Below are 14,880 nucleotides of genomic sequence, written 5' to 3'. Positions count from 1 at the left end.
GTTTTTCTTTTTCGGGCCACCCTGCCTTGGTGGGAATCGGCCAGTGTGTTAATAAAAAAAATAAAAAAAATAATTAACCAGATTGAAGATTTTTTCTAACATACTGACTGTCTCCCACTGAGGCAGGGTGACTATCACTCACTCCATCACTGTTTTGGCAGAAGTGTATAGACACTATAATTAAAAAACTGCAACATACTTCCACCCCTCCTTCAGAGTGCAGGCACTGTACTTCCCACCTCCAGGACTCAAGTCTGGCTAACCAGTTTCCCTGAATCCCTTCACAGAATATTACCTTGCTCACACTCCAACAGCTCGTCAAGTCCCAAAAACCATTTGTCTTCACTCACTCACACCTGCTGTATGTCCAAGCCTCTTGCACACAAAACCTCCTTTACCTCCTCCCTCCATCCTTTCCTAAGATGACCCCTACCCCTCCTTCCTTCCATTACAGATTTATACACCCTCCATTATAAATATTACTATTCAGATATTATTTTTTATTTTTTTATTATCACACTGGCCGATTCCCACCAAGGCAGGGTGGCCCGAAAAAGAAAAACTTTCACCATCATTCACTCCATCACTGTCTTGCCAGAAGGGTGCTTTACACTACAGTTTTTAAACTGCAACATTAACACCCCTCCTTCAGAGTGCAGGCACTGTACTTCCCATCTCCAGGACTCAAGTCCGGCCTGCCGGTTTCCCTGAACCCCTTCATAAATGTTACTTTGCTCACACTCCAACAGCACGTCAAGTATTAAAAACCATTTGTCTCCATTCACTCCTATCAAACACGCTCACGCATACCTGCTGGAAGTCCAAGCCCCTCGCACACAAAACCTCCTTTACCCCCTCTCTCCAACCTTTCCTAGGCCGACCCCTACCCCGCCTTCCTTCCACTACAGACTGATACACTCTTGAAGCCATTCTGTTTCGCTCCATTCTCTCTACATGTCCGAACCACCTCAACAACCCTTCCTCAGCCCTCTGGACAACAGATATATTGAGGGAAAATGGTAAAAGAAAAGATGTTCACAAAATATGTTAGTGGTGCCTGCTCCTAAAAAAATGTAGATAAGATTGAAAAAACTCTAAGACATTTAACAAAAACTAAACTACGATTGAAGGTACCAAGAACTACATAAAAAGACAGTGAAATGATACAAAAAAATAACTAAAGATTTATTACATCAACAGATCATGAGGCAAAATTTTTAAATCAAGACATACAATGCCCAAAAAGAATTAGACTGTCATTCTTCAAAAAGAAAGGTATTCAAGAGGTGGTAGTATTCACTACAACCATTAGTAACATCAATCAATGATATGACAAACTAACCTCTAAAGCTGGGATACTATGAGCACAGCTCTCTTCCTGTAACTACAGATACTAAATGTGTAACCACATGCCAAAATATAAATATCCTAAGCCTGAAAATAATCCACAAAGGGACTGAGGTCACTGAGAGTAAACAAAATGATGAATCAATGAAAAAGCACAATAATGGAGATCTCACCTGAGGCAACTCATTCATAAGATAGTAGAAGCCATGATTCTCCTTCCCTAGCAAGGCAGACGCAGGTAAACGAACATCTTCAAAGAATAACTCTGCAGTATCCTGAAAGTCAAAACCAATTTTTTGGATTAATTTTTTAACACATCAGCCGTTTTCAAACGAGGCAGGGTAACCTGAAAAAGAAGAGACACTTTCATCATCACTCAATCCATTATACTGTTTTGCCAGAGGTGTGCCAATACTACAGTTCAAAAACTGTAACACATTTCTTTGGATTAAATCAGAGGTTTTCAAGAACAACTCTAAAGTTTTCAAGAATAAATGACAGGTTTTCAAGAACAAATCAGCAGTTTTCAAGAACACATTAGAGGTTTCCAAGAACACATGAGAGGTTTCCAAGAACATATCAGAGGTTTCCAAGAACACCTCAGAGGTTTTCAAGAACAAATCAAAGGTTTTCAGTCATGTGTGACAAATGATCAGTATGTATAAAGATACAAGAATAGGTAAAACATGTACATACAAAATGCATCTATTGAAGTACTGGCAAGTAGAGACATGTGAGATGATGTAGCAGCAACAACATGATGTTATATTTCCACGTCACAGACTCTCTTGTCATTCTTCAAATTTCCAACGTAAATAAAGCTGGTCATTTTCAGTAATGTCAACATGACTCTTGAAAATATACCAATGCACTGTGAACAATAATTCACAGTTATTGTTCACATGGTAGCACATTTAGTTGTACTGAACCTTGTAAAATGCTTCAAATTACGAATGCAACACCCCAAAATTCAATACCGATAACAACAACAACAATAATAATTTTTTAACACACAGAGGCAGGGTGACCCCAAAAAAAGAAACTCTCTCACTATCAGTCACACACAATCACTGTCTTTGCAAAGGTGCTCAGATACAACAGTCTTTTTTTTAAATATGTTGGCCACCTTGGTGGGAAACAGCTGACATGTTAAAAAAAAATTAAGTAATTTATACAGAAGGGGTTACTAGCCCGTTGCTTCCGACATTATAGTTGCCTCTTACAACCTGCATGGCTTATGGAGGAAGAATTCCTTTCCACTTCCCTATAGAGAAATATTAATAATAAAGATATTATTACTATTTACCATTATAATAATCATAATGAAGTGCTAAATCCATAGGGCTTATATGGCATCTGAGACATGGAGGGCAATCAGGAATGATCCGAGAAAGGGGAGTACCACTCAAATTCTAGGATCAAGAGCCCTTCACCAGCACCATAGAAGCACCCCTTCCCCTCCCTCCTTGAAGGGACTGACACAAAGGTTGTTAACTATTAACATAACTGTCATACTTGCATAGCTCAAAAAGCAAGAGAAGAGAGAAAGAAGAATCATACCTGTGCTCTCAAGCCCATCTTCTCCAGCTTGCGACCCTTCCTAAAGCCTGGCGTTCCTGCATCCACCAGGAACAACGATATTCCGTGAGCTTTTGTCTTAGCACTGGGATTGGTGATAGCAACAACAATAACCACGTCACACATGTATCCATTGGTAATGAAGGTCTTAGAACCATTGAGGATCCAGTCATCACCGTCCCTGCGAGCATTCGTGTGCACACCTTGTAGGTCACTGTGGAGATACAAACATACAATGCCCATTACAGCAATCAGAATTCTAATTTAAGGTTGATCTTACACAGTAAACCCTGCATTTAATGAACTTTGACAAATACACACATGGGACACAATCCACTAGGTCGACTGATTTGAAAACAAAGTCTGTTGGTTACAGAATTGTCCATCATTGTTAAAATTGTAGCAAAAGAATCTCATCTCTATCCACCACAACTGCCATTACTGGGCACCCACTCTCCCACTATTAGTCTGTTTAATTGAAAACTGTCATTCAACATGTGCTGCTTAAATAAAAAAACCATATTAACTTTAAAGAACTACTGCTCTAACAATACCTGTTTTATTCTATTATTTACTAATATAGAACTCAGAACAAGTATATAAAAAACTGAAAAGATGTGAAAAAGCATCAAGAAACCTCTCTCTAGAGGGGTTCAAGGAATGCTTAAACACCTATGGCAACTTTCAGTTCTAAATCTACACTGTAAATATTTTCTGTGAAGTACAGATATGATGAATCTACTACTGAAAGAAGTGGATTAATATTCTGAAGAAAGCAGATGTCCTTTAATGTAGCTAATGTATAAGCCATTATAATTTAATACTGAAAAAACAATCAAACTAAGAAATTAATAAATATGTACACACAAAGACAAATGATATAAGATACACGACATTCTGCTTCTGACTCTCGCCTCAGCAGGTCATAGCAGCTCTCCTTACTTGTTCAGTCTCCCTACGATCCCCGTTGGGGAGGGGAACCTCTACCATCTCCACGATGTCTCATCGTGTGAGAATTAAGCCCAAATCTGCTGTCGTCGACAGCGCCACGAAGCTCGAGCTTGCAACCTCACTCAACACTTGTCTTCACGCCAAATTCTCCAAGATTACTTCACTGAAAGAATCCTTCATCGTCACCTTTCTCGATGATACTGAAGCTGACAAAGTACTTACACCTACAGCTATGAAGACATTAGAAGAACGCTGTTTTACCATCTCCACGTCACCATACATGCTTGCAAAACGCTCTGTGTTCATGAAATGCCTTGACAGGCTAATCAAGAACATGTCTATCGAAGAAATTATGTCATCACTCGAAGACCTCAACACTTGGGCCAAGACCGACTCTGTTGTGAAGATTCCCAATGCTTCCTCGATGCTCTAGGCCACGTTTCTAGACGTTACCATGCGACCAGAGCATTGTCCGATGGCCTGGCCATCTCTTACTACTTCATCAACCCTCGACAGATTGAGCCTGAACAATTCACTTACATAACACCTTGTTGGACATGCTACTCGTATAGTCACTCTACTGCCAACTGCAATGTGAAGAATAAGAAGATATGTTCCATCTGTGGGTCTGCAGATCACGACTTTCGTTCTTGCATTTCCACTGCCGCTCCCACCTGCATCAACTGTAAGAGTGATCACCATACTCTTGCAGCCAAATGTTCAGTGTGCAAGGATATCCTCTCTTAGAAACTGAAAGAAGAAACTAAGAAGTCTACAGGAAACTCTCCTACTTATGCTGCTATAGCTAAGCTTCAGACGACCACCACCAAGATTCTACAAGCCACTCAGCAACCTCCACCACTCACCGCCTCTCCTCTACCAGATGATATTTCCACAAAATTCTACTACTGCCTGATGTATGCACACATGCAAAATGCAGCTAACCCGGGTTGTTTTAATACAACTATAAATGATATTCTTGCCCTCAACAATCTGCCATCATTCAACTTCCCAGCTAGTCCTGCTTCAGCTGATGTTTTGAAGATTATCCCAAAAATCGTCAGTTTCAAGGCACCAGATGACTTGCAAGATTTGAGTTCTGCAGAAGCCACCTGCTCTACTTCGCAATCCACCAATGAGAGACCACCACCTCCTCCAGCCACTGCCACTGCCAAGAACCAATCAGAGCCCTCAGTGCCTCACGTGCCTCCACCTTCCTCCACCAATGAGAAAACGCCTCCAACACCAGCCACCACATCTATCAAGACACGAGCAGCGTCCTCGTCTTCCACCACTAACGAAACAGACCAATCAACGACTTCACTTGTCCCTCACTCTAAGGATAAACAACAATATAATACGATACGTGGATTCTCTTTCTACACTACTCCTGATTATCCCAAAGAAATGGATGCACAGACATTGATCCCCCTCCTCCAGAGTGACGAAGTCAAGTACGTCTGTAATCCATCACGTTTTCTCTTCCTTAGAGAACTCATCAATCTCTTTAATGCTCCAGAGATCGACCAAGACCACAAATTTAGAATCAGGCTCATGCCAATACCGAAGTTCCAGACTCTTTCTAATGGGACAGTAGCTTAACACAACTCAAGCCGACCACCACCAATACAACTCATCCTGCTTGCTGCCTTCTGACACTCCCAGCTCCTGCCGCTGCCTTCGCTATCCTCTCCTAGTGAGCCAAGTACCGACATCATTCAAGCCTCTCCATCTAAGCCTCCAGTACTTTGTACCACATGTCCCAAAGTGGTTGGGCCACTTGCCTTGTTTCCTCCTCTTCCCCTCCTTCCCATCCTTTTCCAGTATTTCCATCCTTCCTCATCCTTCTTCCTTCCCATCTCACGACAGCTCTGGTCGTCTTCCTCGTCATACACACAAATGTTTTTTGCCTTGGAATAAGAAAACCTTAGACAAAAAAGAATAAGAAACCTAAGATAAAAATAGTAAAAATCCTAGCATTATTTGCTTTGTTTTCCTAATTCTGACTCGAGCAAAAGTGCATAGCATAGCAGAGAGAGAGAGTAACCTCTCGTTTCACCTCTCCTTACCTGCCAGCACCAGGCTCGGTCATAGCGATGGCTCCAATCTTGCGTCCAGCAGTCATTTCAGGGATATATTTGTCAATTTGTTCTTGAGAGCCATAATGGGTGATATATGGCATGATAATATGTGTGTGTAGAGGAAATCCAGGTCCTGAGCAATTTACATACATTCTGAAAAGTAGGGAGATAATGCACAAAAAAAGGCAGAGGGCAGATATGAAAAAAGGTAAAAAACGGGTGGGGGTAAGAAGAGGAACAATAAGGAAAAGCACGAAGAAAATGGCATGTAAGTAAGTTATTCAGGTATACACAAATACAGTTACATAGATTATCAGTACTAAAACCAATCAAAATCATCTTTATTTATGTAATATATCTTCCATTCTATCAAATGAGACCAAGAAACCACAAACACAATCGTAAAAACCATGCAAAAATACACCACAAAGTTGATATTTTCATCCACAAAACATCGTTGCAATATTTTTTTCATTATGCACTGTATGCTGCAGGATTTGTTTCATATGGTACACACTTACACACAGATGCACTCTCATATCTATGCCTAAATTTACCACTCACAGCTTATCTGAGTGAGCTGAGCTCATGATGTAGATCTACAGCTTGGACCCCTCAAAGGGTTAAGTAAAGAATACTATGTGCATTTTGCTTTGTAAAGCTCACTAATACTGTAAAACTCTACATATAATTTAGCAAACGGTTATGCACTATGCAAACTACAGGCACTCCTCAACTTACGATGGTTCAACTAACAATATTTTGACTTTACAATGGTGCAAAAGCAATGATTCTGGAGATGAAGCTTGAGATAATTACCCAACTTTTGCAAGTTGAATGTATTTCTCTAAAAAGAATTAAAGTTTCATCAAAATATACAAATCTATCAGTATAAAAAAATTCAGTACAAAACTGTATAGCATGCAAAACTAAAGAACACTTCCTAACTTAGATAAAAAGTGAAGCCTTGGTGAGCACAGGTGCTGTTAACAGATTTAGACACCTTCCTAAAATAATAGAAAAGTATTAAGTGTACCATTTAAACTTTTGATACACTGTTCATCCTAGAACATCGAAATCACTTACTGTTCTTCCATAATGATGGCACCATCCTTGAAGTCACCTCCAATGCCACCCATCTCAGCAGGAGTGTCAGTACCCAGGAGGCCTTGTTCACCAGCTTTCAACCAGCACTCACGTGACACATAGCCATCTTTCTCAAATCTGAAATATGATTGACTTTATTAAAGACAAAGAAGAGGCAGTGGTGGCAGCGGCAGTGGTGGCAGCGACAGTAGCAGCAGCAGCAGCAGCAGCAGAGGCGGAGCTTCGGCGGCAGCAACGGCGGCAGCAGCAACATGCACTGTTAACAGTGCATACCTGATCAACTTTTCTCTCTTTCATACCTCAAATTCAATCTAATTTCGAGTAAATGTATTCCATCAGTATCTGTGAGGGGACATTCTATGAGAATCTTGTAGATGGTACATTTACATATACATGTACAGAATGTGTATTTCAGTGACGAAATTCAAGGAAGACTTCATGGCCTCCCATGACGATCATGATACAAACAGGGCTTCTGATGAACATGTAACATTTCTGCAGGCCATGGTCTTGGGAGTCAAGCCTGCAGGCACGTAATGTCATGCATTACAGTAATATCTTGAGCAAAACTGCTAGGTTCAGATTATAACACCATACACAAGTCATGCATCAGAAACTCCAACCATAAATACTGGGAATTAAGAAGTATTTAAAATACTTTTTCATAAGCTTTTGTAACCTAATTGAAAATAAAGACAATATTATTTGTAGTTACAATGAATAATAATCATAATAATTTTTATTTCAGCATGAAACATGTTTGTACAAAGGAGTATAACAATTGGGTGTACATGCCAAAAGCTCCTTTATATGCAGAGAATTTCAACTATACTTAAGACTATTTAAGATTAATCAGGCAATAATAGTGCAAAATTGTGTATATGGTCATTAGGCTAGTTACAATGAATAAAAGAAAATTGATTATTCTATTATTCCATGCTATATGACTTTAATAAGTTTGGAAGAGAAGAATTACAGTTTTGATTATTAACTTAAGGTGGACACAATGGAATAATTAACAATACATCTGAGATGATTACAGATGTTGAGAGTAAGCATATATTGATTATAATGATTTACCTACGTTCACGATATTGAGCAAATGGATGTACAGGTTATTTACATATTTATTTAAGTGAGGTACTGATAACAATGTTAATGTGTATTTATGATTTACTGAATTACCTGTGATCTCTAGCAATACATTTCCCATCATTTTCATTTGATTATTGTATATATGGTAATTCTTTCAACAGAGATACATATTAATTTGACTCACTGGGCATGGTGAGGTAAAACCTCTTCATTGAAAAATTTCCGCACAGATGTCCGGAAGATGTCGTGATCTTCGTTAAAAATGGGTCTAGTACCAATATCTGTCATCTTTGGTGCCTGGGCAGTTGAAGGTCGATAGTGAATGGCCTCCTCTTCGTGATCTGATGATACTTCCCCATCACGCCTAAGGTAAAGTAAAATTTTTATGACAGGAGATAACAACTTTGCCAGACAATAAATATGTAATTTGGGTAATTTATCAATTAAAAAATCATGTGCCATTGGTATACATACAAATAAGTGATCCCATATAATGGCACTGTATAAATAAAAATTTGTATCTTAAGTACTGACCTTGAACACTGTTTTCCTTCTTGTTATCTGTTAAGTGGTTCCGAGCATTATCTTCCCTAAGGTCTAATCTTAAGGCCAGGCCTAATAGGTTAAGGTTATATTACTTGATTAAGAACTAATAAGACACACACAAGAAAGTAAAGAAGAAAGTAAGGGTACTGTATGTGTAATGTGAGTGTATGTAGAAGTTTACCTGTCATCTCATGTGTTCATGTGACAGCAAGAAAAGGTCAGCAATTTTTTTTTAATTGACACATGGCCGTTCCCCACCAAGGCAAGGTGACCCGAAAAAGAAGAAACACTTTCATCATCATTCATTCCATCACTGTCTTGCCAGAGGCATGACCACACTAGTTATAAAACCGCAACTTATCAACACTCCTTCAGAGTGCAGGCACTGTACTTCCCACCTCCAGGACTTGGGTCCGGACTGCCAGTTTCCCTGAATCCCTTCATAAATGTTACCTTGCTCATACTCCAACAGCACATCAGGTCTTAAAAACCATTTGACTCCACCCACTCCTATCTAACATGCTCATGTATGCTTGCTGGAAGTCCAAGCCCCTCGCACACAAAACCTTTTCTGCCTCCCTCCATTATTATAATAAAAAAGAAGCACTAAACGTACTAGGGTCATAACCGCCTCCCTCCGACCTTTACTAAGCCGACCCCTGCCCTATTTCCCTTCCACTACTGATTTCTACACTAAGTCATTTTATTTCATTCCATTCTCTCTAAAACTCCAAACCACCTCAACAACCCCTCCTCAACCCTCTGGATGATAATACTTTTAGTAACCCCACACCTCCTCCTAGTTTCCAAACTATGGACTCTATGCATTACATTTACACCACACATTACCCTCGGACACATCTCCACTGACTCCAGCCTTCTCCTTGTTACAACATTCACACCCCTATAAGAGTGATGGTATAACCATCCTCTCATGTAAGGAATGTGAGGAACAATAGAAAATGCCTTGAATCATGTGTACCTGTGCCTAAATAAAACTTAATATTCAACTGTGTAAAAACATATGGGTATATAGTGAATAAAGAAAAAATAAACCAAGTGCATATAAACTGATATATACATATCCCTATCCATTTGGTGCTCTGTGGCCTGGTGGCTAAAGCTCTGCTTCATACAGTGAGGGTCCCGTTTCGATTCCCAGTAAAGGGGTGGAAACATCGAACGTGTTTCCTTACACTGGTTGTCTATGTTCACCCATCAGTAAAATGGTACCTGGGTGTTAGTGGACTGGTGTGGGTGGCATCCTGGGTGCTAGTGGACTGGTGTGGGTGGCATCCTGGGTGTAAGTGGACTGGTGTGGGTCGCATCCTGGGTGTTAGTGGACCGGTGTGGGTCGCATCCTGGGTGTTAGTGGACTGGTGTGGGTCGCATCCTGGGTGTTAGTGGACTGGTGTGGGTCGCATCCTGGGTGTTAGTGGACTGGTGTGGGTCGCATCCTGGGTGTTAGTGGACTGGTGTGGGTCGCATCCTGTGTGTTAGTGGACTGGTGTGGGTCGCATCCTGGGTGTTAGTGGACTGGTGTGGGTCGCATCCTGGGTGTTAGTGGACCGGTGTGGGTCACATCCTGGGTGTTAGTGGACTGGTGTGGGTCGCATCCTGGGTGTTAGTGGATTGGTGTGGGTCACATCCTGGGTGTTAGTGGACTGGTGTGGGTCGCATCCTGGGTGTTAGTGGACTGGTGTGGGTCGCATCCTGGGTGTTAGTGGACTGGTGTGGGTCGCATCCTGGGTGTTAGTGGACTGGTGTGGGTCGCATCCTGGGTGTTAGTGGACTGGTGTGGGTCGCATCCTGGGTGTTAGTGGACTGGTGTGGGTCGCATCCTGGGTGTTAGTGGACTGGTGTGGGTCGCATCCTGGGACAAAACTGACCTAATTTGCCCGAACTGCTCTGCATAACAAGTGACTTTCTATATAGTAGTATATCACTGGTGTCAGCTAGGCATGTATACCTTGTACTTGTAAAAATAATGATATTATCATCATTATTATTATTATTATTATTATAAGGGAGATATAATCATCAGAATATGTATGAAAAATCCAAGGTGAGTCTTCATAAAATATAACTTCTTTATCCATCATAACTAAAGTATAATCAATCAGTAATTATATAAGTTGAAATACAACTCAATACATACACTAAATTATGTATATACTGTATGGTTAAACTAAATCCAGAAATATTTATCAAGTTTTTTACAAGATAAAAACTAAACTCGTAGTAACATAACTCGTAGCAACATAACTCGTAGTAACATAACTCGTAGTAACATAACTCGTAGTAACATAACTCGTAGTAACATAACTCGTAGCAACATAACTCGTAGTAACATAACTCGTAGTAACATAACTCGTAGCAACATAACTCGTAGTAACATAACTCGTAGTAACATAACTCGTAGTAACATAACTCGTAGTAACATAACTCGTAGCAACATAACTCGTAGTAACATAACTCGTAGTAACATAACTCGTAGCAACATAACTCGTAGTAACATAACTCGTAGTAACATAACTCGTAGTAACATAACTCGTAGCAACATAACTCGTAGTAACATAACTCGTAGTAACATAACTCGTAGCAACATAACTCGTAGTAACATAACTCGTAGTAACATAACTCGTAGTAACATAACTCGTAGTAACATAACTCGTAGTAACATAACTCGTAGCAACATAACTCGTAGCAACATAACTCGTAGTAACATAACTCGTAGCAACATAACTCGTAGCAACATAACTCGTAGCAACATAACTCGTAGTAACATAACTCGTAGTAACATAACTCGTAGCAACATAACTCGTAGTAACATAACTCGTAGTAACATAACTCGTAGCAACATAACTCGTAGTAACATAACTCGTAGTAACATAACTCGTAGTAACATAACTCGTAGTAACATAACTCGTAGTAACATAACTCGTAGTAACATAACTCGTAGTAACATAACTCGTAGCAACATAACTCGTAGCAACATAACTCGTAGCAACATAACTCGTAGCAACATAACTCGTAGCAACATAACTCGTAGGGGAAAACTTTTATTATAACTGAATCTAAAGAGAACACTACACCAGTATGGGTTCACACAGCACCTTAGGTAATATGATGCACTGACTTCTGATCCAAGGAAGTGGAGAAAGTCCTACATCACCGGCACTAACCCCCCACCCAAGACTTATATAACTTTAACATATAATTATATTGCGACCTTAAATAACCCACTATCGTCAACCCACCGGCTTATTATATATATATTTAAGACTTATAATAACTATAAATATGAAGAGGAAACCCAGAATTTTTACTCATATATATATCATGTCCCGTAATTATTTATTTTACTTACACCTACTTTATTCTTATTATTTTAATAACTATTTTTGGGGGATTAAAGCGAATTTCATGGTGATTTATGTGATATAAAATTAATTTCACTTGAGGAGAGCATAGTTGGTGTTGGGGTTCATGTGAAGTGGTTGATGTAGGACCCAGAGCTGGAGCTTTGACTTACTTGTGAGTGGTTGTGATGGACCTTGGGCCCAGAGCTAGAGCTCGGGCGAGCAGTTGTCCAGGCAGACGCCTGGTGGTGGCCATGAGAGACATTATTAGTGAGAACTGCTGTGTCCCTGAGCCCGTCAGCTGCTGTACTAACTCACTCCACCGGTGAACACTCACTCAGTCAACACTCACTCAGTCAACACTCACTCAGTCAACACTCTCACTCAGTCAACACTCACTCAGTCAACACTCTCACTCAGTCAACACTCTCACTCAGTCAACACTCACTCAGTCAACACTCACTCAGTCAACACTCTCACTCAGTCAAAACTCACTCAGTCAACACTCACTCAGTCAACACTCACTCAGTCAACACTCTCACTCAGTCAACACTCTCACTCAGTCAACACTCTCACTCAGTCAACACTCTCACTCAGTCAACACTCACTCAGTCAACACTCACTCAGTCAACACTCTCACTCAGTCAACACTCTCACTCAGTCAATACTCACTCAGTCAACGCTCTCACTCAGTGAACACTCACTCAGTCAACACTCTCACTCAGTCAACATTCACTCAGTCAACACTCTCACTCAGTCAACACTCACTCAGTCAACACTCTCACTCAGTCAACACTCTCACTCAGTCAACACTCAGTCAACACTCACTCAGTCAACACTCTCACTCAGTCAACACTCAGTCAACACTCTCACTCAGTCAACACTCACTCAGTCAACACTCTCACTCAGTCAACACTCAGTCAACACTCAGTCAACACTCAATCAACGCTCAGTCAACACTCAGTTAACACCCTCACTCAGTCAACACTCTCACTCAGTCAACACTCACTCAGTCAACACTCACTCATTCAACACTCTCACTCAGTCAACACTCAGTCAACACTCAGTCAACACTCATTCAACACTCTCACTCAGTCAACACTCAGTCAACACTCAGTCAACACTCACTCAGTCAACACTCTCACTCAGTCTATGGAAAATTTTCTAGGGTGCTTACCTGTATGTACCTCAACATTATATACATACCAGTAATCTCATTGGGAGACAATCATATTGTTTACCGTAGTCACCCCGTGTAGACATGTGAGAAAACTTAACCACCCCTGGTCGCACCAAGTGGTCCCCTCGACCTCACAATCTTATCCATATCTATCCGAGACCAGTATGGATTGGGTAGCACCCACAAGTACGGTGCTACTAATTAATTGTGGACTGTATAGATTATATTAGTTTAACTGAATGAAGGGGGGGGGGGGGGGGTAGGACACACATGGATACATCCGTCAAGGAAAACATTTGTACATAATCCCACTACTTACCAGATGTTCTCTGGTGGTCACTTGATGTAGCTGGATCCCTCGTAACCTATCTAATTATAACATACCACTACTGGCCAGTCTAAGGTTGCTATAACTAGAAGGGTTACTTAACTGTGGGTGATTGATATTCCTCATTTCTTGATTCACCATCTCATTTTCGATGTCCTGCTACACCGACACGATTCTCATTCCAGCAGGACGAGGTATCCGCTGGTTTGTCCTGCTTTAGACGTCGTGACTCAAGGAGTTTCCCTTTCCTCGTCTCGTTAACAACGAGGTCTAACGTGTTCACTCGGAGCAAACGACTTATTTCACTTCACATATTCTCTTAACTTAGCGTTATTATCATTAATTACATTACAATTCACAAGCCGATTTAACGTCTCATAACTATTATACAAACTAGAGGTCACTCCATTAAGATCTGAGACCGATGAGTGATGATTAATCCAAGGGTAATTTTCCCCAGGACACAGTCCATTGTGACGCGTCAGTCACCCGGTCCTTCTCTTATCACACTTTTACCACTCTATTACTGTGGTCCCGTAAATCCCGTTCCCTCACTCTCCACCAGGAACAATTACGACACTTCTTATTATGAAATGAGGCCTATATTAATCCTTAGGCCACCGTGAACGTCAATTTCGTGGTTCCATGTTTTCTCAGCTTCCTCACCACCATTCAAAACAACACGCGCTTCCCCCTCCCGCACATCCGCGCATGCGCAAAGGGAACTCTTGGTTCTACTCTTATTTTCAAATACATTTTTGACCCATATAGACACATTAAACACCTATTAGGCACTATAGTTTCGGAAAATTAAAAAATTTTCCACACTGCGGCCGGGCGGAGGTCGTTGCTAGACGACTTACATAATGTGGAGTACAATTTTTTCCATCTTCACTGGCCACCCATATTTATTGAACTCTCAAAATGGACTAATTGGTGTTCCATTCTCTCAGGGGCATAAGCCTATGCTCCCTGGATTAAGTTATTGGGCATACTGGAATTTTGAGACTTTACCAATAACAAGTCTCTCAGTATCCCAAGTCAGCCCCAGCACATTACTGCATACAGGCACCAACTCCATGGCCATCTATATTTATTGATCCCTCAAAATGGACTAATTGGTGTTCCATTCTCTCAGGGGCATAAGCCTATGCTCCCTGGATTAAGTTATTGGGCATACTGGAATTTTGAGACTTTACCAATAACAAGTCTCTCAGTATCCCAAGTCAGCCCCAGCACATTACTGCATACAGGCACCAACTCCATGGCCATCTATATTTATTGATCCCTCAAAATGGACTAATT

At 40.7% G+C, this 14,880-nt stretch overlaps 1 protein-coding gene across 2 annotated transcripts in view; it reads right to left on the bottom strand.

Moving 5' to 3' along the window:
• Positions 1-12,400, bottom strand: part of LOC128704447 (long-chain specific acyl-CoA dehydrogenase, mitochondrial) — a 36,190-nt gene extending 23,790 nt beyond the window's left edge. For both annotated transcript variants that reach the window (XM_070103028.1, XM_070103027.1), the window contains exons 1-6: positions 12,241-12,400; positions 8,344-8,523; positions 7,044-7,181; positions 5,946-6,110; positions 2,908-3,139; positions 1,521-1,622 (exon numbers count right to left, since the gene is read on the bottom strand). In XM_070103028.1, coding sequence (XP_069959129.1) covers positions 1,521-1,622; positions 2,908-3,139; positions 5,946-6,110; positions 7,044-7,181; positions 8,344-8,523; positions 12,241-12,332 — 909 coding nt within the window. In that variant the 5' untranslated portion in view covers positions 12,333-12,400. The remainder of the gene's footprint in view (positions 1-1,520; positions 1,623-2,907; positions 3,140-5,945; positions 6,111-7,043; positions 7,182-8,343; positions 8,524-12,240) is intronic.
• Between the last annotated feature and the right edge of the window lie 2,480 nt (positions 12,401-14,880).

The sequence above is a fragment of the Cherax quadricarinatus genome, chromosome 84 (genome assembly GCF_038502225.1).
Source record: "Cherax quadricarinatus isolate ZL_2023a chromosome 84, ASM3850222v1, whole genome shotgun sequence".
Classification (NCBI taxonomy): Eukaryota; Metazoa; Arthropoda; class Malacostraca; order Decapoda; family Parastacidae; genus Cherax; species Cherax quadricarinatus.
Note: the sequence above shows the minus strand (reverse complement) of the source record. Positions and strands in the feature narration are given on the sequence as shown.